The 24,112-nt window shown below is 41.5% G+C and overlaps 1 protein-coding gene across 4 annotated transcripts in view; it reads left to right on the top strand.

Moving 5' to 3' along the window:
* FAM124A (family with sequence similarity 124 member A) overlaps positions 1-24,112 on the top strand; it is a 178,376-nt gene that overhangs the window by 71,037 nt on the left and 83,227 nt on the right. For 3 of the 4 annotated variants that reach the window (XM_077484235.1, XM_077484234.1, XM_077484237.1), the window contains exon 2: positions 20,455-20,486. The exons of the other annotated variant lie outside the window; for it this stretch is intronic. In XM_077484235.1, the coding sequence (XP_077340361.1) occupies positions 20,455-20,486 (32 nt within the window). The remainder of the gene's footprint in view (positions 1-20,454; positions 20,487-24,112) is intronic. 4 annotated transcript variants of the gene reach the window in all.

Raw genomic sequence — 24,112 nt, 5'->3', positions numbered from 1 at the left:
CTAATCCGCCTAGTGGGTGCACCGGCCCTGACTATGAAGCTGTTTAATAAATTTGCTGTTCTGAGCCTGATCTGAAGTTATTTAAAGGGGTGCATGTTGTTTCTGGCATATCAATAGAACCAGGGTCTGTAAGGCACATGTAAGGTATGAAGCTCAGAAGGTCTACTTGGCAAGTCAGGCAAGAGAAGCAGTGTAGTTGCTATTAGTAACCAAGCACTAGGTCAAGGCTCAAATCAATTAGTCGTTAGGCGTGGTACCTAGTACAAGTGACAGGTCCTCTGGTAGTGAGGGTGTCAATGTTCTGGATCCCTCCATAGTGGTTGTTTCCAGTAACAACTGGAACCAAACCCACGTTATAGCGATCCACGACCTGGTCACATGGGTACAAGAGTGAAGGAATTAGCCAGTGCACACATGAGGTCCACACTAGGTGCACGGTGGGACTCCATTCTGTTACTGGGAGTGAATTAACGCTGGACAGGTGGAGTGGACACAGACTTAGCAGCGTGCCTCCTAAGGCAACATACATTAGGTTACTGTGTGAGTAGTGACATGGGACAGCACTTACAAGGAAAGTCTGGATTTAATTACTGTACACAGTGTTATGGCTCATCTCTAAGTGGGAGAATTGCCTTAATGTTAGATTTTCACATAACTGTGGTTTCTGCCAAGTCCCAGGTATTGGTGAGCACGTTCATGGCAAAAGGTACCGCTATGCGCAGGGCTAAGGGGCCCCGCCCACATACAGCTCACAGTACGTTACCAATATCAAAAAGTCATTAAATAAAGTAAAATAACGTTTTAAAGAAGAATTCTAGGTATGGCATCTTTTGAAGCTTGGACCAATGTAACCATACACATATCAAACTTGTGGGACTATACCTGTTATATCTGTTTAATAAGTTATTTCTCCTTCCTGTTCTAAGCCGCCTAGGCGACTCCTCCTCTATCCCTAGGCAGCCCCTCCCTGCCAGCGATCTTCTGAGACACAACACAGGTCCCAGAAGATGTTAGTTTACTGCTAGCTGACATGTACAAATTGTTTTCCATATTTTTACCTCTAACAGAAAGTAGTGTCCTATTCTACATATAAAGTATGTCTTTCCACTCTCACATCTCTAACTAGAACTAATGTATTTTGTAGTGCTGGTTGGTCTGCTAGTATCAGCACCTTTGTAAAGTGCTCAGTCTCTCATGCATGCTACCCAGAAGAAGAAAGCTATTCACCTGCTCCCTTACCTCAACCATGAAAGATTTGCTACAATCTATAATCACTGAAATGATGTGATTATAAACTGATCTTCTAGCACAGCCTTTCTCAAACTTTTCAGTGTAACGCTTGAAAGAGCTTTCAGGGAACCCCTACTAATAATTACTATATTTACAACTCATGATACATTAGTGTGATGGTCAGTGGGAAGAATTTCTCCTTACAGATAGCTAAAATGATCAATAGTGTGAGTGGGAACTTATCTGAGAGGCAAAAATTGCCAAATGCTGAAGGAACCCCTAGCAACCTCTGGAGGAACCCTAGTTGAGAATCACTGCTCTAGACTCAAAGCAACAGCACATTTATATTCGAGCCATCAAAAAATATTTAAAATCTGGTTTTCAATGGTGTCAGCAGTAATTTATCTGAAAGGCAGGAATAATTGGTCATTTCTCAAGGAACCCCTAGCAACCTCTGGAGGAACCCTGGTTGAGAATTCATGTTCTAGCAGATTCCTTCATGTACAAGTAATTCAGAGCGTTCCTCCACAAACTAATAATCTAGACCAGGGGTCTGCAAACTTTCTAAACAGTTTATGGTCCTTCAGACTTTAGAGGGGCCGGACTGTGGCCAGTGGGAGTGTAAATTATTCCTGGCATTAGTGAGAGTAAACATAACCGCATTTGGTATTAGGGAGAAAAATAGTGCCTCATCATTGGTATCATTGGGAGGAATAGTTCCCCTAGTGTTGGTGTCAGTGGGAGAAATTGTGCCCCATTGTTGTTTTCAGTTGGCTGAATAGTCTCTTATATCAGTGGGATGAATAGTGAGTGCTCCAAGGGCTGGATAAAGGCAAACAAAGGGCATTAGTCTAAATATCACTGATCTAGGGCGTCAGTTAGGGGTGCAATGGATCGTCACCGATCTGTGATCCGAACGGGCCACCCCTCTCGGATCGGCACATGCCGCGATCCGCGGAGCGCTCCGCAGTCTCGACCTTAGGAAAGGCTGCGGCTTTGGTCTAGCTCCGAAGCGGTGGCCTTCTTTCTACACCCAGGCCGTTACAATGTGTTCGCTCCGACATGTCATGACACCGGTTCCTCTCTCCCCTCTCTATACTAATCTGTACAGTGGAGGGGAGAGATCGGATGGAAGCAGCCATCCCTCCATACCCTGCCAATACCCAGCAATACTCTGCAATACCCTGCCAATACTCTGCAATACCCAGCAATACCCTGCCAATACTCTGCAATACCATGCAATAATCTGAAATACCCTGCCAATACTCTGCAATACTCTGCCATATTCTGCCACTACTCTGCCATACCCAGCAATACCCTGCCAATACTCTGCAATATCCTGCCAATACTCTGCCATACCCAGCCAATACTCTGCCATACCCAGCCAATACTCTGCTATACTCTGCCATACTCTGCAATACTCTGCCATACCCAGCCATACTCAGCCATGCTCCGCCGTTCCCAGCCATACTCAGCCAATATTACAGTGGGGGAGATTGTGAATATTACAGTGGGGTAATACTCTGCAATACCCTGTCATACTCTGCAATACCATGCAATACTCTGCAATACCCTGCCAATACTTAGCAATACTCTGCCATACCCTGCCAATACTCTGCCATACCCAGCAATACCCTGCCAATACTCTGCAATACCCTGCCAATACTCTGCCATACCCAGTCAATACTCTGCCATACCCAGCCAATACTCTGCCATACTCTGCAATACTCTGCTATACCCAGCCATACTCTGCAATACTCAGCCATGCTCAGCCTTTCCCAGCCATACTCAGCCAATATTACAGTGGGGGAGATTGTAGATATTACAGTGGGGACTATATGGTGGTGGAATTTTCACAGGTTTTTGCAAATTCAATTATTATTTGCTGATCCGAAAAATGATCCGATCCGTGACTCTGATCTGAGGAACGTTCCGATCCGTGAGTTTTTTGATCCATTGCACCCCTAGCCTCAGTGTGCCTCCACAAACAGATGTCAGTGGTTACCCCAAAGCACAAACATTTGTCCTGCAGAGGCATGATGCAACTATGAAGAACATTGTATACCTTTCTTTGTGAATTCCATTGATTATTTTGAGCCAAAAGGTACCTTTTTTTCTAATTGCATAAAAGCTGCTGCTCCCAAAACAACCTATGGGACCTAAAGCTTGGCAAAGGTTACACCATGCCTGGCTTCCAGGAACATAGTTAATGTTTCCTTATATTAAAGCTGGCTTTTTCAAACGTTTTACCCCAGAGGAACTTTGAAATAATCTTCAGGTCTCAGGGAACCCCTGCTGAAAATGTAGTCCCATCAGGGGGCATTGCTAAAATGAACCTAATGCCGCGTACACATGACCGGACTTTCCGGCAGACTAGGTCCAACGGTATTTGTCCGTTGGACAATCTGATCGTGTGTGGGCTAATCCGATCGTTTTTCGTTATAAAATTCCGACAGACCTAGAATATGTTTCAAATCTCAATTCCTTTTGGGAATCTATTGACTACCCTGTTTCCCCGATAGTAAGACACCCCCGATTGTAAGACATATCGGGAGTTTCAGAGGGGTCGGCTAATATAAGCCGTACCCCGAAAGTAAGACATATGTCTTACTTTCGGGGAAACACGGGGGTATTGCCGCCTCCCTCTCATCTAGCTGCGCGCCGCCTCCTGCCCACGTCCGCACCGTCCCCCTCTCCATACGTCGCCGCGTCTGCCATTTCCCTCTGATCTTAATGAGCGCCGCCTCCTGCCCACGCCTGAGCAGCCCCCCTCTCCATACGTCACCGCGCCGTCCCCTGCACTTGTCACTGCCGCCTCCTGCTTAAAATACGGTAATGCACACAGTATTAATCATACATCAGTAAAACATACACACTGGCATACTGGGGTATCATCTGCTGTATGTAACCCAGTGGGTATCAGCAGGTGTCACACTGGATTAAATACAGCAGGTGGTACTGTATCACACATAAATCTGTTTCATCTTCCAGTATTCCACTGTTCGTTCTTACCATTTTTCATTGTTTTACATGTTATGCAATGTTGTAACAAGATATTCTTGGCACTTCCTTTTATAAAACTGTTTTGTGGTGAATACAATACTGTTCAGGTTGTTAATAAATGTTAATTTTATGGTTAAAACAAAAAATTCGACAATTTTTTTCCAATATAAGACATACCCCAAAAGTAAGACATAGTGGGGCTTTTGAGGATAAAAAGAAAGTAAGACACTGTCTTACTTTCGGGGAAACACGGTACTGGCTATTGCACTTCCTTTTTTAGTCCCGTTTACGTCATCACGTGTGTGGCCAAGTCCGTTCGTTCTGAAAGTCCGTCGGAACTCCGCTGAAAGTCAGACGGGAAGACTGTCGGACCTTTTCTGCCGGAAAGTCCGGTCATGTGTACACGGCATTACTTTCGTGATTAGTGGGAATAGGAATTCACAGCTCAAGGAACCTCTGGCAGTGGCAACCTCTGGAGGAACCTTAGGGTCCTACAGAATTCTGGTTTAGAAATAGTTTATAAGAATATGGATAGAGACAGACAATCCTGGTCTGGTGAATTTTCAGTGAGATAAGAGGATCAGAAAAATACAACAATTGTGCAGAATTACTAAATACGAAGCAGAGCCTGGATATATAATTAGCAAATATGGCTGCCCCTGTCTGAGCGAGAAGAGACTTTTCTTATATGGGAGTAGAGACTTTGCCCCCGTTTGAGTGAGCAGAGACTTTTCTTTGTTCCAAACCTATGTGATTTTAAAGTATTGTTGGACCATTGATCTTTCAACCATCTGCTACTAATTAAAGGAAAAATGGGCAAAGTAACACACTGTCACTTATGAGACCTTATAGATGGTCTGTGACATTTGGCTACTGCAATGTGTTAGAAGCAGCTAAACACCAGGGAGCAAACATTAACGTGCATAAATGAATTCCAGCTGGCTTCAAGTTCTTGGATAAGACCTTTATCTTTCTAATGGACAACGTAACTGTATAATTAATTAAAATAAGAAAATAGAATAAGTAAAATAAGAAAATAATTATTTTAAAATATAAAACAGGATCATATGCTAAAAAAGTGTAACTAGTTTTATTCAAAAGTAGTGAATGTATGTTGCCGTTTCCATTTCAACGGACACTACATCATTCATCTCTTTCCAACAGGGATTTAAACTCACCATTATTAGGTGACAATGATTCATTTAAATGCACAGCCTCTTACTCTGCATTCATTATAACATACTCTCAAGCTGCCACATGCCCTCGGCTGGTGAAACCCACAGGCAGATTACTAGACCAAAATAGTGCCCGAATAATGAGCGGAGGCTCAAATGCTGGCGACAAAGAAGTACAAATAAGCCAATTAGTTTACATCGTACAGCTTTGCACGTACAGCTTCTAGGAAAACACATGGTACATTTATTGTCACTTAAATTTGTACAGAAATAGAGAGCTACTTATTGGCTTATACCTTAATTTTTTAACCTTGTCAGAAAGATAAACACGTGTGTGTGTGTGTGTGTGTGTGTGTGTGTGTGTGTGTGTGTGTGTGTATAAGTAAGTATTGAACACGTTATCATATTTCTAGGTAAATATAATAATTATTACCATATTTATCGGTGTATAACACGCGCCAACGTATAACACGCACCCCAATTTAAGAGGGAAGTTTCAGGAAAAAAAAACTTTACACAGCCCCTCTGCATAATACACAAACCCCCTGCATAGTACACACATAGCCCCCTTTCATTATAAAGACCCCCTGCACTTCCAGCGCTGCATGCACACTCCAAATTTGAGAAAACTTCACAGCCCATCGGCCCCGTCCCATACACCGCTCCTTCCGTGCCACCCACTGCAAATCAAAAAATACCTCTAATTATCAACGCTGCTTTCTATCATGGACCCGGTCACGTGACTGCTCTTCTCTGTTTCATTGACAGTCACGTGACCGCTCTCCTCCTCCAATCAAAAGCTACACACGAGGAGCAGGAGGAGGCGGAGCGGGAGGAGGAGAGCAGCCACAACGAGCAGCATTATGGTAATTAGAGGCTTAGTTTTGCATCGAGCTACACATGAGGAACTGTACACCACAAAGGGCTGGCACTGCAGGAATGTCCTTTGACCCCCAGAGCTTACTAGCAGCTCTGTTCCTCGGCCAGGAGAGGCGGGGTGGCCGGCCTGACACCCTCCCAATAAGTGGCACCCTGGGGCAGGTGATCCCCGCCCCCTGTTATTAAAAGAACATATATAACGTATACCGTATAACATGCAGGCACGATTTACCCTCTATTTCAGGGTAAAAAGTGCGTTTTATATGCCAATAAATACGGTAATTATCTGTGTATAACACGCGCCCCAAGTTTAAGAGGGAATTTTAAGGAAAAAAGACCATCAATGCAGCCTTATCAGTGTCCATTTGCAGCCTTGTCAGTGTCATTTTCAGCCTTGCCCAGTGACATTTTAGCCTTGCTCAGTGACATTGCAGCCTTGTCAGTGTCACTGCAGTTTAAATATGGCTATCTAGAGACTTCTGCGCTCTATGGAAAGGTGAAAATAACTAGTGAAAAAAGCAGCAGTCACTAAATGAGTTGTCTCTCACTACTGAAAAATAAAATAAAGAATGTGATGCGCTGATTTCAAACCATACAATAATCGCAGTAAGCCACAAATGTGCGATTATAAAATTCTATAAAGTGCAACTGTGCGTAAATAAATCGGAAAATGCCTCTGTGCATATATTAAAGTGATAACTAGTGCCTAGACCATAAGGTGACTCTATGTGAAAAAAGACACAAATTTGTCATATAGACCAAAATCCATATATAGGGTGTGTAAACTTATTGCAATGTGTGTATAATGGAGCAAAGGCAAGTATCTGTGCATATATTAAAGTGATAACTAGTGCATAGACCATAAAGTGACTATGTGCAAAAAAACACAAATTTATCATATAGACCAAAATACATATATAGGGTGTATAAACTTATTGCAAAGTGTATAAAATGGAGCAAAAACAGGTATAAAAAAGAAAAACAGGCAAAAATATATATAAAATATTAGATCCAAGTGACCAACGTGATTAAAGGAAAAAATGTCCCATACACAATCAAATCAAATCGTGCAATTCAGTAGACACACTGAATAAACGTGCAACGTGCTGGGCAATCAATCCATCCGTGATGATCCGTGCAGAAAGTGCAAATGCTATGCAATTACCTCACTACTGTGGGTAAACAGCAAAATAAGTGATGGACACCAGGATGATTGCAGAAACGGCTGTGTAACACAATCTTTAGGAGACTTCTCTAACTTCCTCATGGATGGCAGGTAAACTCAAGGAAATGGATTAAAAAGGACCGCCATAGTGTAGTATTTCAAACATGTATCAATTTTATTAAAAATGATCCCAGTTGAAGTCTGCACGACGTAACGCGTAGGAACCCGGAAGTGACGTCCGTATCCGGTTTTACTTTATGCTGTCTGTCATATGTGCTTACCTCTACTTCGCTTGTGAGTAGTCTTAAACCTTTTTAATAAAATTGATACATGTTTGAAATACTACACTATGGCGGTCCTTTTTAATCCATTTCCTTGAGTTTACCTGCCATCCATGAGGAAGTTAGAGAAGTCTCCTAAAGATTGTGTTACACAGCCGTTTCTGCAATCATCCTGGTGTCCATCACTTATTTTGCTGTTTACCCACAGTAGTGAGGTAATTGCATAGCATTTGCACTTTCTGCACGGATCATCACGGATGGATTGATTGCCCAGCACGTTGCACGTTTATTCAGTGTGTCTACCGAATTGCACGATTTGATTTGATTGTGTATGGGACATTTTTTCCTTTAATCACGTTGGTCACTTGGATCTAATATTTTATATATATTTTTTCCTGTTTTTCTTTTTTATACCTGTTTTTGCTCCATTTTATACACTTTGCAATAAGTTTATACACCCTATATATGTATTTTGGTCTATATGATAAATTTGTGTTTTTTTGCACATAGTCACTTTATGGTCTATGCACTAGTTATCACTTTAATATATGCACAGATACTTGCCTTTGCTCCATTATACACACATTGCAATAAGTTTACACACCCTATATATGGATTTTGGTCTATATGACAAATTTGTGTCTTTTTTCACATAGAGTCACCTTATGGTCTAGGCACTAGTTATCACTTTAATATATGCACAGAGGCATTTTCCGATTTATTTACGCACAGTTGCACTTTATAGAATTTTATAATCGCACATTTGTGGCTTACTGCGATTATTGTATGGTTTGAAATCAGCGCATCACATTCTTTATTTTAGTTTAAATATGGCGACGCCGAAATATAAAGAGCTGTCCTGTGTATCTCGGCTCCTCTTGCAGTCCCGCCCTATGATGGACATACCACAGGTCCAATGGCAGGACTGGGCGTGACTGTGAGCGGAGCCGAGTGGCGCCGATATACATACATACATGCCAAGTGTACTCGTCTAGCCTTGGCTCCACTCACAGTCACGCCCAGTCCTTGTGTTATGTCCATCATAGGGCAGGAGTGGGCGTGACTGTTAGCGGAGCTGAGACTAGCCGAGTACACTTGGCTATGTATGTATATCGGCGCCACTCGCTCTTCCACTCAAAACCAGCGGGGAATCGATGGGGATCGGCGTGTAACATGCACCTGCGATTTTCCCCTGATTTTAAGGGGAAAAAAGTGCGTATTATATGCCAATAAATCCGGTAATCATTTCTAAAGGTGCTATTGACATGAAATGTTCACCACATGTCAGTAACAATCCATGCAATCCATACATAAAAAGAAACCAAAACAAATAAATTATGTGTAATAAAAGGGAAGGGGAAAAAATATTGAACACGCTAACTGTAATTTATTTAACCAGATGCTGACTGCCCCACGTACATTAACTGCAGTAGGGTGGCCGCTCTAGGCAGAATCATGTACCTGTGCATGATTCTGCAGTTTCCCGGGTCTGAGGCGTGCATGGGTCACACCGATCTTTCGGGAGGCAGGCAGAATGGCGATCTGCCTGTGTAAACAAGGCTGATTGCCGTTCTGTGACAAGGGAAGGCTATGATCCTGTGTTCCTGCTAAGCAGGAACACGGATCTCTGCCTTCTCACAGTACAAAAACCTCCCTCACACTAAGCAAGCACTCCCTAGGAACACATTTAATCCTTTGATCGCCCCTTCCCTGCCAGTGTCATTAGTACAGTGGCAGTGCATATTTTTTTAGCACTGATTACTGTATTGGTGTCACTGGTCCCCAAAAATTGTCAGTCTTTTTTTGTTTATAGCACAAAAAAGAAATACCGCACATGTGATCAAATACCACCAAAATAAAGCTCTATTTGTGTGAAAAAAAGGACATACATTTTATTTGAGTACAGCATCACATGACCACGCAACTGTCAGTTAAAATAACGCAGTGCCGTATCGCAAAAAATGGCCTGCTCATGAAGGGGGTAAACCTTCCAGAGCTGAAGGGGTTAATACTTCATACAAAATCCTTTGTTGGTAATGACAGCTTCAAGACACCCCCTGTATGGGGAGATTAGTCACATGCATTGCTCAGGTGTGAATTTGGCCCATTCTTCTACACAAACAAATCTTGAAGGTTCTGTGGGCCTCTTCTATGAACTCTGATCTTTAGTTTTTTCCATAGATTTTCTATTCAAGTCAAGTCATATAATTGGCTGGGCCTTTCTAGCAGCTTTATTCTCTTTCTTTGAAACCAAATGAGTTTCTTTGGCTTTGTGTTTGGGATCATTGTCTTGCTGAAATGTCCACTCTTGTTTTATTTTCATCATCCTGGTAGATGGCAGCAGATTTTTATCAAGAATGTCTTGGTGCATTTCTCCATTCATCCTTCCTTCAATGACATAAAGTTTGCCAGTACCGTATGATAAAAAAAACAGCCCCACACCATCATGTTCCCACCTCCAAACTTCACTGTTGGTATGGGGGTGTTTTTGGGGTGATGTACAGTGCCATTTGACCTCCAAACGTGGTCTGACAAGTTGCGTCCCGTTCTGTACAATGGGCCTGTTCTAATCGGAGCGACAGAAGTCACTCTGACTTAGAAAAAGGTTTCTGTACGACTTTGGGGCCGGCTTGAGGCGACTTGCATTGACTTCTATAGAGAAGTCGTTTAGCAAGTCGTCGCAGCAGTCGTGTCCAGGTCGCCTGAGGCAGTCGCACTGCAAGTTGTGCTGCCTCAGTGTGAACCGACACTAGCTGAAACTTTGTGGAAACTGACTAATTGCCAATGACACTGGCTGGGAAGTGGCTAACATCCGGTACAATCAAAGGGTTGAATGTGTTGAAACTAAAATCGGCACATTACACAAAGCTCTCTCCTAGCTTTCCGATGATCCGCGGTTGCCAGCCATAAATTATTGGCTGAGAACCACTGATCGGCATGTGCTGAAGCGTCAGGTTCCCTATATTATGTCCTATACATTGTAGGATACTTTGTACACATGTAAACCTTAGTACAAAACATAACATGCGTACAGTGTATGGACAAGATTTTATGCAGGATCTTGCTGCTAGCAAATCATGTCCCCGAGCCCTATGAGGTGGCTGCAAATTTATTTTCCTTTTTAGGCTTTTTTCCCTTCATTTCCACCTGGTAATGCTGCAAATAACAAACTTCCTGTCCTGTTTTGTTGTGCATTCACTTCTTCATAGTACCTGTGGAGGGAGCTATGGTTGCTACACAGGCTGCACTTTAGAAAAAACATGTCTGCCTATGTTCATCTCCATTACATGGTGGATTGAAACAACTAGTAGTATCCAAATGATTAGACTCATAACCAGGGCCGGTGTCAACACTAGGCGAACTAGGCAGCCGTTTAGGGCTCACTGCTGCCTAGGGCACAGCCACAGGCAGTTGCTGCTGTGCTGGGTCCAACCCAACCCCCCCCCCCGGGGGTCCTATCCAAATACCCAGTCAGCGACCCTACTTTAGCAGCACAGGCTGTGCAGCAATCAGAACTGTTCTTGAATGGTGGCTGACAGCATCCACCGCTGCCTGGCTCTGTGCCAAAGTTTGGTTGCTAGGACCGCCCATGTCCTAGCAGCCAATTGCGTGCTTGCCCCTCCCCCAGACCCTGGCATTCAGAGGACGAAGAGGTTCTTCCTCCAAACCCATCTGGTCCCAGTGTCCAGCTTCCACCTGTCCTGTAGCTTTATGTCATTGTTCTTTGGGCACCTTTCTAGAAGTGCATTCAGGTGAGAAAATATTTTTTGAAACTAACTCTGAAGCATTTTGTCTTTGAATTTGGCACAAAAGATTTATATTATTCCATGGTGTGAAAATTCTCAATAGAAAGGTTAAATCGGGTGAAACGAGCAGGTATAGCTTTTTAATTTAGAATTTTAGGATTAAAACAGCCTTGATAATAATGAAATATCATAATGCCGCTTGTGAAGATATTTTTCATTCTAAACTTTTGAGTGCTAGCGTTATTTCACTATTTTGACTTTGATCATAGTGGGGATCCTTGATCTCTACAGCAGAATTCACTAAGCTCTATGCTGAGTTCCACAGATGAAGGTTATAGCCCAATGTTCAAATAATATTCAAATGCTTAAGCAAAAGATTGAAATGATGAGATTGGGAGAATATGTATAACTTTCTATTGTTCAGTGAAATACCGGCTTTCCGAAATGAGAACATGACATAGAGAGCATAATAAAGCCAAGCGACCAAGGCTTTGAAATGTCTTTTCGGTCAAGCCATTGTTTAGAGTGAAACTCTAAAACTGATGTGCCAACAGACATCTATTCAAAGTGAAGTACATTCACAGAAGTTACATTCCTCCGAGGTGAAGTACAGTGACTAGCGAGCAATACAAAACCAGGATTACTGCTCTCTCAGTCGGCTTTCAGTGAATTTAAGCTTAATGATACCATCAGAATGGGGAACTGAAGAGCATGTATTAAACAAAGAAAACATGCATGTATTTTAAAACAGCACTTTCTTTCTTACAGCTGAATGTATTCAAATGCTTTAAAACAAACTTCGATAATTGAAATTTTGCACTGTGCAGAGGCTACCATTTTGTAAAAGCCTAAGCCACATATGAAAACAAATTGGTCAATCCTGGAATATATAGGCAGCTGAATTTATATGCTAATCTTGACCATTACTGCAGAATTTGGGCCCCAAATCTTTCTGTTGGTCAGTGGCTGTCTATGACATGAAAGGACCAATAGGAGGCATTGTAGGAGTTGGGGTCACAGAAAAAGTTAAGATTTGCATAAAAATTCAGCTGTCCATATCTTTTGGAATCCACCAATCCTGCAGTTCTTGTAGAAGGAAAATGCTATAAAAGGCTTATTTCATCTTTTGACCCATCCTTTTTTTTAATCAGATACTTTATTAAAGGAATTTTATACATACAACTTTTCTTATTTGAATATTGTTGGCTAGCAATTCTTGGCCACAGTACAAAAAGACACAAAAAGAAAAACAGAAGAAAAGGAATAAAAAAACATGCAGCTCAAAAAACGTCAACTAAAAATGTCTCCAGGCAATGTACCCATGGAGCGATTAAATAATAGTGCATAGATATCCAATTAGGCACCCTCTTGTGTGTTTCCATCAGTATTCAGCTTCCTCCAATCTGGAACCAGATATTATAGCGGAATATTGCACCAAAGATCTAGCGGACACTAGCTTAGGTGCAAACTGGAACTCACTTTATTGTAATCAACCACTAGTCAGTTAAACAAGCATAGATGCCCAGACTGTTTGGCACCATCCTGCATAACTGCATAACTTGGTGTCATCTGCAAAGACTGAAATGGTACTCTTACTCCCAGATCCTATATAATTTATTAAAAAGTAAGGGTCCCAACACTGAACTTTGGGGTACACCAATGATAATCCTAGACCATTCAGAGTATGAATCATTAACCTCTACTCTGAATTTGGTCTTTTAGCCAGTATTCTATCCATTTACAAAAGCCCGTTGGCTTTACCTTATACATTAGCCATGTGTGGGGAACTGTGTCAAATGCTTTTTATACTACAGCTACAGCCACTCCTCTGTCCAAGGTTTTACTTGCCTCCTCATAAAAATAAATCAGATTTGTCTGACAGCTTCTGTCTTTCATGAATCCATGCTGTCTGTTGCATAAAATATCAAAATCAACCACTAGTCACTTAAATAAGCCTAGATGCCCAGACCGTTTGGCACCAGTTCCCCAGTAAGACCTAGGGCTGTCCAAATCTCTAAAAGGTATAGCAGACATTCAGAAACAGGTTACTTAACACCTAGGAGGCACACAATGGGGCAAAGACAATTTAGTAAATATATCAGGAGACCCTAGCATCAGGTTGTTTTGAGCTGATTACCGTATATACTCGAGTATAGGCCGACCCGAATATAAGCCGAGGCCCCCAATTTACCCCCAAAAAAACTGGCAAACTTATTGACTCGTGTATAAGCCGAGGGTGAGACATGCCTGTCCATCCCTGTGTGTGTGTCCGTCCATCCCTGTGTGTCCGTCCATCCCTGTGTGTCCGTCCATCCCTGTGTGTCCGTCCATCCCTGTGTGTCCGTCCATCCATCCCTGTGTGTGTGTGTGTCCATCCATCCATCCATCCCTGTGTGTGTGTGTCTCCATCCATCCATCCATCCATCCCTGTGTGTGTGTGTCTCCATCCATCCATCCATCCATCCCTGTGTGTGTGTGTCTCCATCCATCCATCCATCCCTGTGTGTGTCTCCATCCGTGTGTGTGTGTGTGTGTGTGTGTGTGTGTGTGTGTCCAGCCTACCTTTGTCCCGAGCCTCCGTCCCGTGCCTTGCCTCCTTGCCTCCGTCCCGTGCCGTGCCTTGCCTTGCATCCGTCCCGTGTCGTGCCTTGCCTTGCCCCCGTCCCGTCCCGTCCCGTGCCGTGCCGTGCCTTGCCTTGCCTCCGTCCCGTGCCCTCTTCGTCGGCGGCCATTGTAAAATTCAAAAGCTGCGCCGCCGCCTTCGCCTGTGATAGGCGGAACACTGAATTTCCCAGCAGCCTGTGTTCCGCCTATCACAGACGTCGTATCATCCTCGTCCGTAGTACGAGGATGATACGATGTCCGTGATAGGCGGAACACAGGCTGCTGGGAAATTCAGTGTTCCGCCTATCACAGGCGAAGGCGGAGCCGGAGGCGCGGCTTTTGAATAGAATGGCCGCTGTCTGTCTGCTCGACACGCTGATCGAGCGGGCAGACAGCGATGACTCGAGTATAAGCCGAGGGGGGCACTTTCAGCCTCAAAAAAGAGGCTGAAAATCTCGGCTTATACTCGAGTATATACGGTATATTAACATCTGCTCTGAGTCTCACAGTCTAGTTGAGGGTGAAGCAGCCATGATGATGGGTACAAAGGCTCCAAATCTGTATCCAGATCCTAGGTTCTCAGAGTCTGTGTGTTTCAGGGAGACATGGACCTTAATTTGAAGCAAGACCACTCCAAGAGTCCTCCAAGCCCCCTCAAAAGCCAGGACCCATAGTCAGTAGGCAAAAGGCTACCTTGCAGTCCCCTCCAAAAGCCCCTGTCCTGGTTGGGTCTGTCACAATCTGTAACATATATACATTTTGTAGCACTCATCCCAAAAAAAGGAAGTCAGAAAGGTCTTAATACCAGGATACGTGGGAAGTTGTAGCACTAGATTATAATGTAGTGTGCTTTCTGTGATGTCCTCTTTGACCAAGCTCTTCTGATTTTAGTATCCTTCACTTACCCCTTTCCCTGACCATAGTGAATCCTTTTCTTGTCCTCTTTCATTTTCAAATAAAATGCTCTCATCATGACCTTTCTGCATCCCATGATTCTGATGTGGGCGACAGTAGTGGGCAGGAGCGCAGGATGGCAGCAGGGGCGATTTACATTAGAGAGGACCAGAGGCAAAGGTTTTGCAGACTCTACCAACTTTCAGTTCGCGCATTGACCACATACCACTGGATATTTTAAATGCATGACAAATGAGAGATAGGATGGGCTTGGTCCTGCACTGTATAATTTTATTGGTACATAGCTAAGCTTGATATTAGGCCGGTTCAAAAATATTTGACTGATGACGGTAGTAGTATTCAATACTTTTGTAATTGCTTTGAAGCGTGTTTCTGAAAATAACAACATTCTTATCACTTTTTAGTCAATACACACCTTTGCCATTCTCCCCTGCTACTCCATCCCACTTTCCGAGTATTTAAAAAGTCAATCACCATACCTAAACACTGTCGTGTGGAAAAGAGAAGACCATCAAAGCTGAACTTTGTGTGCCTCCTAGGCCTCACCTATTGTTTCTGTCTGTCTGCTTATCCTTTTACAGGCTTGGACAGCCGTAGGTCTTACTTACTGGGTCTGACTTGGAAACTGGTGCCAAACGGTCTGGGCACCTAGGCTTTTTTAAGTGACTAGTGGCTTATTTGCATACTGTTTATGTTTATGTTAATGTAATCAAGCTCTTACCTGATCTTGTATGGTATATATTCTGTGTGAATTTACAATAAAGTCAGTTCCAGTTTGCACCTAAGCTAGTGTTGTATAGATCTTGAGTGCAATAATCCGCTATAATACCTGGTTCTAGACTGGAGGAAGCTGTATACCGACGGAAGCACCCAAGAGGAGTACCAAGCGGTCCGTCACAAAGATGTTACTGTGTATTTCTCCATGCACTTAATGCCTAATTTTTTGGACATCTGCTATGTAAAATATATATATATATATATATATATATATATATATATATATATATATATATATATATATTTGTAATGATAGTTGTCCTGCATGTGGATGGTGCTGCCTTAGTTAAAACAATTTTCATTCAACCTGTGCAATACTTAAAGCACCAAACTTCGGGTTCTGAAACAACTTGTGTACAACCAGCCTGCCCATACAGTCAGTCTCTACTAAACCAGCCATATTTGATCCATGCATGGCTGCCTTAAATGTCATTCAATTAAAGTTGACACCTACTTTAATAATTATGTTAATAATCCAAGTGGAGCCACTAATAAGACAGCTCTATATATCTTTATATGTTGTCCAGATATGTTTGTTAGGTAGTACAATACAGGAACGATACCAGTATATCTTGTTTTACCAGTTCTGCTGTATTCTAAGTGGTGTACACGTCATGTATATATCATGTGTGCAGTGTTTATTGATCCTTTATATCTTAATAAAATGTATTGCAATGGAAGAAATGTATTTAGTTGGTTCACTCTTTCTATTTTACGCAAAATTATACTTAACTAAATATGAGGGTTGCTAAATACAATATTGGTTTAGTACTTTTTATATTCATGACTATATTTTTGGAAAATAAGCCCAGAGTGGAAAATGTTTGGTGGGGGACACTGTGGTCTTGTTTTGTCATTATAGAATATCAAAGCTTTCCTCTTTACAATGTAAATCAACAGAGGGAAAGATGAGCATGTAATCAAATCAAATCAAATCAATACATTTTCTTTATACAAAGTAAATTAAATTGGGCAACCACAAAGATCCAAAGTGACAGGTAGAAGTACACAATTCTACTTAATGTCTGCTTCCATTTACACACAATTTGTGATTCATACTGTACGTGAAAGTGTCTGAAAGAAGTACTAACTTACCATTTCTTTAAAGGCTAAGTTCACCTTTTCGAGGAAATAGCCTATGCAGTCAAGGAGCCCCAGTAGGTATTAAAAAACTGAGCAACTGAGCAGCTTTGTGAAATATTCAATAAATACCTGTAGGTCAATGGGACCCTTCCAAAAACTACCAGTTAGCAACCCCCACACCTGCCTTATTGCTATGGGGAAAAAAAACATTGTACGCTTACTCCCAGGATTACAGAGCCAAGAACAAATGGTTTTCACATCATAGCAATAAGGCAGGACATGGGGGTTGCTTACTGGGATTTTTTCAGACAGACTTCTGGGGGGGCGGGGGGATGGCCTACATATATGATAGAATTACCCCTTCTTATGTCCTGTACACGCGGTTGGACTTTCCGACGGAAAATGTGCGAATGGACTGTGTTGTCAGAAATTCTGATTGTGTGTGTGCTCCATCAGACTTTTTCTGTCGGAATTTCTGACACACAAAGTTTGAGATCTGGATCTAAAATTTTCTGACGGCAAAATCCGATCCTTTAAATTCCAATCGTGTGTAGACAATTCCGACGCACAAGGTGCCACGCATGCTCAGAATAAATTACGAGACAAAAGATATTGGCTACTGGCCTCTTTATAGTCCCATCGTACGTGTTTTACGTCACCTCATTCCGAACGATCAGATTTTTCCGGCAACTTTGTGTATGCAAGACAAGTTTGGGCCAAAATCCGTTGGAAAAAATCTGATGGATTTAGTCGCCGGAATGTCTGACCGTGTGTACAGGGCATTAGGCAGCCTATTAAAAAAAGACAGCTGGGTAGGAGCCCTGTTGTTTTGGCTGGACATCTTATGACATCCTCCTAGGATCGCATCTCACATGCTGGGCTCCAGTGCGATCTGTCACCAGCCAAAGACAGATCACTGTATCGGCCCGCTGCCAGTACCATGTGATCGTTGTGGACAATCACAAAAGATCACATACAATTGTACACAATGAAAGGCTTTGATTTATGCCTTTCATTGTGTACTATTGTGATGAGCTCTGTGATTGGTCACAGTGATCACACTGTACAGACAATCAGTCCATCTGCACCATGTGATTAGCTGGGGCCAATTACAGCTAATCACAATAGTAAACACTAAATGAATAGTTTTCATTTAGAAAAAATGGTTGCTTATTACTGAAAAATTCACAATTATAAGCAATCGTTGTGTGTAAAATATATATATATACATATATATATATATATATATATCCTGATCACCTGCCCAGAGTAGTACAGTATTACTATGGTAACACTGTATTGCTCTGGTCCCTGTATATAAAGAATAAAAAAAAAAGTATTATTATTATTTTATTTTTTTACATGCTGTCACCAGTCAGTGTCCCTGATCACTGTCACACCAGTTATATGATGATGCTGTACTGCACCGATGACAGTATGTACAACATTGAGAAAACAAACATTTTTTTTTTAATTTCTTCATTTTCCAAAACTTGTGACAAAAAATTACAATTTCATAAAACCATGCCTCTTACTAAATACCTTGGACTGTCTACTTTCCAAAAAGGGGCCATTTGAGGGAAAGCTTGTCAGTACATCAGAATTGATCGATTTTTGTGATTTGCTGTCCCTGCATACAGTCAAGCATGGTGGTGGGAGTGTCATGGTCTGGGGCTGCATGAATGCTGCTGGTCATTGAGGGAACCATGAATGCCAACATGTACTGTGACATACTGAAGCAGAGCATGATCCCCTCCCTTTGGAGACTGGGCCACAGGGTAATATTCCAACATGATAACAAGCCCAAACACACCTCCAAGACGACCACTGCCTTGCTAAAGAAGCTGAGGGTAAAAGTGATGGACTGGCCAAGCATGTCTCCAGACCTAAACACGTTTGAGCATTTGTGGGGCATCCTTAAATGGACGGTGAAGGAGCGCAAGGTCTCTAACATCCACCAGCTCCGTGATTTCATCATGAAGGAGTGGAAGAGGACTCCATTGGCAACCTGTGAAGCTCTGATGAACTCCATGCCAAGAGTGCTGAAAAATAATGGTGGCCACACAAAATATTGACACTTTGGCCCCAATTTGGACATTTTCACTTAGGGGTGTATTCACTTTTGTTGCCAGTGGTTTAGACATTAATGGCTGTGTGTTGAGTTATATTGAGGGGACAGCAAATTTACACTGTTATACAAGTGGTGCACTCACTACTTCACATTGTAGCAAAGTGTCATTTCTTCAGTGTTGTCACATGAAACGATATAATAAAATATTTACAAAAATGTGAGGGGTGTACTCACTCTTGTGTGATACCGTATGTATATATATATATATATATATATATATATATATATATATATATATATACCATAGTTTGTGGACTCTATAACTTTCTATAACCTAATGATTTGGGTTATTTCCACCAAAGAAAATATAGCAGTACACTTTTGGACCAAACTTATGAAGGAAGATTATTTATTTGCAAAATCGTATAACATAAAAAAGAAAACACTTTTTAAAAAATTTCCTCTATTGAGCAAAAAAATAAAAAAACCCAGTGGTTATTAAATACCACTGAAAAACTCTACAAAAAAATGCTAAAAATGTCATATGGGTACATATTTTGCATGACCGCGCAGTTGTCATTCAAAGCCTTCCAGCAATTAAAGCTGAAAATTGGCCTGGGTAGGAAGGGGTTAAAAGTGTCCAGTATTGAAGTGGTTAATGACCATTTTACATAGCTACACAGTTTTACATATCTACTGGGGCTCCTTGACTGCATATATTCTAGAAAAGGTGAACTTAGCCTTTAAGCCGACCATACAATTTTGGCTGATTCCTGCTGAATTGGCAGGAGCTCCAGCCCCCTGCCAAAAAATGAAAAGTCAGCAGCTACAAATAATGTAGCTGCTGACTTTTGCTATTAGGGCACTTACCTGTGCAGGAATTGCGCGGTGTCCTCACCCAAACTGATTCTTGAATTGGCTCTCTGGTATTGGCACTGCCATCTTAGGTAAGGGAAACCGCCAGTGAAGCCTTCTACGCATGTCCGAATGGCGCTGCTCTTTCTCAGTCGGCCAGCTGTGGCGAGGGCCAAACTCAAAGCCAGGTACCTGCTCCCCCCCCCCCATAAGGTGCCAAATGTGGCAGTGGGGGGGAGGCAGACAAGCAGAGCTTCCCCTTTTAGGTGGAGCTCCTCTTTAAGGCAGCTGTGGGTGCTGAGTCTGCCTCAATACTATAGGCAAGATTCCTCAATCCGTGCTGTTTAGCGTGGATGTGAAAATGGATACATTTCTCTTGGGGAAAGATGAACAAAATAAATCTTTTACAGTGTCATTTACATTCAGTATCTCTAATGTGCTTGATAATAAAGCATCAATAGACTACTGTTTCTTTTGCTAATATTAGATAAGAGCTCAGAATGATTGCGCCTGTATTTTCATTGTGTGCATAAAACTTTTTAACACATAAGATGAATATTTTAACACTGGAAGAAAAATATCATTTCAAAGTGTGAGTGTGATTTTAGCAGTCTCTGAATAATTCAGTGAAAGCCATCCATTCTGATAGATTTCATTGCTTGCCTTGCAGGTCAGACTACAGCCGCATGTCATCTACAAGCAGTGAGTATATTGTGTGTCAATATGGATACAATAGAACCAATCATAAACGCTTTTTATCACATTTGTTTTATACATCATTTGTTCTATTCATTTTTATCCACATGCATTAAGCATTTACTGCTTAAAAACTCAGTAGATACAAGAGAACATCTGAAACCAAAACTCTTTTATTTAGATGTTTATTCTATTTTATATCTAGATTTTTTTTTGAGGAATTAGAAGCTCTGTTAGGTTTTTATTGTTATCTGTATCATCCTTAATGTCCCGTACACGCGATCAGATTTTCCGACATAAAACCGTGTATTTTTTTCCCGAAGGATGTAGGCTCAAACTTGTCTTGCATACACACGATCACTCAAATGTTGGCCAAAAATTTGCGGTGAAGTACAACACGCACGACAAGCCGAGAAAAAGGAAGTTCAATAGCCAGTGCGGCTCCTTCTGCATGAACTTTTGTGCGACGGACTTGTGTACACACGATCGGACTTTCCGGTAACAAGTTTTGTTGTCGGAAAATTTGAGAACCTGCTCTCAAACATTTTTGTGCTGTTTGATGGAGCATACACACGGCCGCACTTTCCTGACAACAAGCTCACATCGAACATTTCCCGTCAGAAAATCCGACCGTGTGTACGAGGCCTAAGAAAAATATATGTTCTCTATAGAAAATTGACCTAGAAAATATAATAAACAGTAAAGTGATGCAAATAATATCAACATCAATAAATATAACCAACAATATAGTGGAAAAATAACACAATGTTTAGTATAAATCAAGCAGAAATATAAGGGAAATATATGTTCTCTGTAGAAAATTGACCTAGAGAATATAATAAACAGTAAAGTGACGCAAATAATATCAACATCAATAAAGAAAACCAACAATATAGTGGAAAAATAACACAATTTTTTGTATAAATCAAACAAACAATGATATTATTGAAATGAAAGTCTACTCGCAAAAAGGAATATTCAGGACTACATTATAAACAATCTTGTGTGAAAATAAAAGTCTACACCCAAAACAATGTTTCAGGACTCCAATAGGCGGCTGATGTAGAATCTTGTGTGAAAATGAAATGCCACAATTTCACGTGTTTTAGTCCCAAACCACCTCAGACATAGATACACTATATTGTCAAAAGTATTGAGACACCTGCCTTTACATGCACATGAATTTTAATGGCATCCCAGGTTTACTCTGTAAGGTTTAATATTGAATGAATGAATGAAATACTTGTATAGCGCACAATGCAAACTGAGTTGCCTCTAGGGATGATTTAGAGCAGAGACTGCGAGCCAGAACATCTTGTCCACATCAGTGCCTGACCTCACAAATGTGATCCGGGAAGAATGATTAAACATTCCCATAGACACACTCCTAAACCTTGTGGACAGCCTTCCCAGAAGAGTTGAAGCTGTTATAGCTGCAAAGGGTGGGCCAACTCAATATTGAACCCTATGGACTAAGACTAGGATGCCATTAAAGTTCATGAGCATGTAAAGGCAGGTGTCCCAATACTTTTGACAATATAGTGTATATGAATTACCTTACCAGGATCTCCAGAGTATACAAGATCACTAGCGCAGGATACACTAAACGCAAATCACACCAGAGTATGTTAACAACCTTCACACCCACCAAGTCCTCCGCTTGCTGTCCAGAAAGCACAATTCTCTGCGTGAAGATTGACCGGAAAATACAAAGGACCATAGTGTAATATTGCTAAAAACACCAATTTATTTCATGTAATTAAATCACCCCAAGGTTACAAAAGCTCAAAAACACCACACTGCGCTACACCAGCAGGTGTCATGATCTCATAGGCCACTAGCTCCTCCCTTCGCATTTTGTCTATACAAGGGACATCCCCAGGGAACATAAAGACATGGTGGTTTTAATTATCGATGTTGATATTATTTGCATTACTTTACTGTATGTTTTCATTGGTTCCAGTCAAGGGAACTCTTAAGGCGTCAGCATATGAAGACTTTCTGGACAATTTCATGCTCCCAAATTTGTGCTAAGAGGTTTTGTGACTTTTTTTGTTTTATTATTTGTTTTTTTTCTGTATCTGGAACATAGTGTGCATCATTACCCTTTAGAGAATATGCCTAAGCCTTTGTCTTAGTGACCACTGTCACCAACACTAAGGCCCCATTCACACCTGAGCATAGCGTTATTTGCAGCGTTTTTTACCACGATTTTGCAGCGTTTTTTGCCGCAATTTTGTGCAGGGCAAAAGGTCACCAATGTAAAAAGAAGAAAAACGCCCAAATCTGCCCGATTCGAGCTACAAAAAAGGGTCCAGAACTTGTTTGCGCTTCAGGCATTCGGCTTTAGGCGTTTTGGAGTGAGATGTGAACCATCTCCATTGAGAATAATGGATTTTTTCCCCTCCAGCGTTTTGTAGCTTCAGGCTTCAAGCTACAAAACGCTCAGGTGTGAATGGGGTCTTAATCTGTAGAAAATCTAGTTTCAAGTTGCCACCAGAATAGGAATAGAGGCAAATCTTCCAATGGGCACATTTTGTTTTTAATGACAACTGTCTAAAGCCTCATACACAAGATCGGACTTTGTACAAACTTTCCCGTTGACTTTTGTACAAAGGGTTTTGGCTGTAAGTTTGTATTGCATACACATCATCGGATTTTTTAGGCAACAAACAAGAACGTAGTGACGTTTCAACGTACTGACGACACTTCAAAAGAGCACGTTCAATTACTCCAGTGCCACCTTTGGTCAACTTCTGTATTGTTGTCTGATCTTTTGCATTGGTTCTAAGCAAGCCTGTTTGTACTTTGTACAAAAGTCCTATGGTTTTCTGTACACGCGATCGGGCTTTGCTCCATCAGACTTAAGCCTCATACACACTATCAGATTTTCTGCAGATTTTTGTCTTCAAATTGACCAAAACCATATAATATGAGGTCAAACCTTAGGAGTTTCAATGTTTATGCAATCAGGCAGGCCCTTCTACTACATGGTTTTGGTAAATCTGAAGACAAAAATCAGCAGAAAATCTGATAGTGTGTATGGGGCTTTATGTTGTCAAAAAGTTTGTCCTTTTGCACAGCCAACAAAAGTCAGATGAAAAGCAAAAAAGTTTGTCCGATGGAGCGTACACACGGTCTGATGTTGCGCCAAAACAGCTAATTTGCATGTTTGTTGTCAAAAAGTCCGATCATGGGTATGGGCCTTAAGAAGACTGTTCCGTCATTTTGGAGGGATTTTGTAATGGCGCAAAAACAAACAAACAGAGCTTTTAACTATCACCCACTCTATTCAGAATGAAAAAATGTAGTTATACTTTAAGGTCTGGTGAACACATGACATTGACCAACCTTGATCACCCTTGTATACAAACCCTGATGCTATCCATAGTTTGGGATTTAGCTTTTCTCATCCAAACAAAAAGATGCTTGTTTTTGTTTTTTTCCTTTCACCAAGCATACGTTTAGGCCCAGTGATCTGTGAACGGTGTCAATGGCTAACTCTCCACCCATGGAAGAAAAGAGTGGGTCTTTCCCAATACATGAATGTCTATCATATCTTCTCATTAGATGGACCTCTATTTTAGATCAAAAGGTTAAAATCATGGCTGGTGTTTTAACACGATAGTCAG

Source organism: Lithobates pipiens, unplaced genomic scaffold, assembly GCF_037356315.1.
Source record: "Lithobates pipiens isolate NorthernLeopardFrog02 unplaced genomic scaffold, aLitPip1_a1.2 Scaffold_16, whole genome shotgun sequence".
Taxonomy (NCBI): Eukaryota; Metazoa; Chordata; class Amphibia; order Anura; family Ranidae; genus Lithobates; species Lithobates pipiens.
The sequence above is the reverse complement of the archived record's forward strand: the minus strand, read 5'-3'. Positions and strand labels throughout refer to the sequence as shown.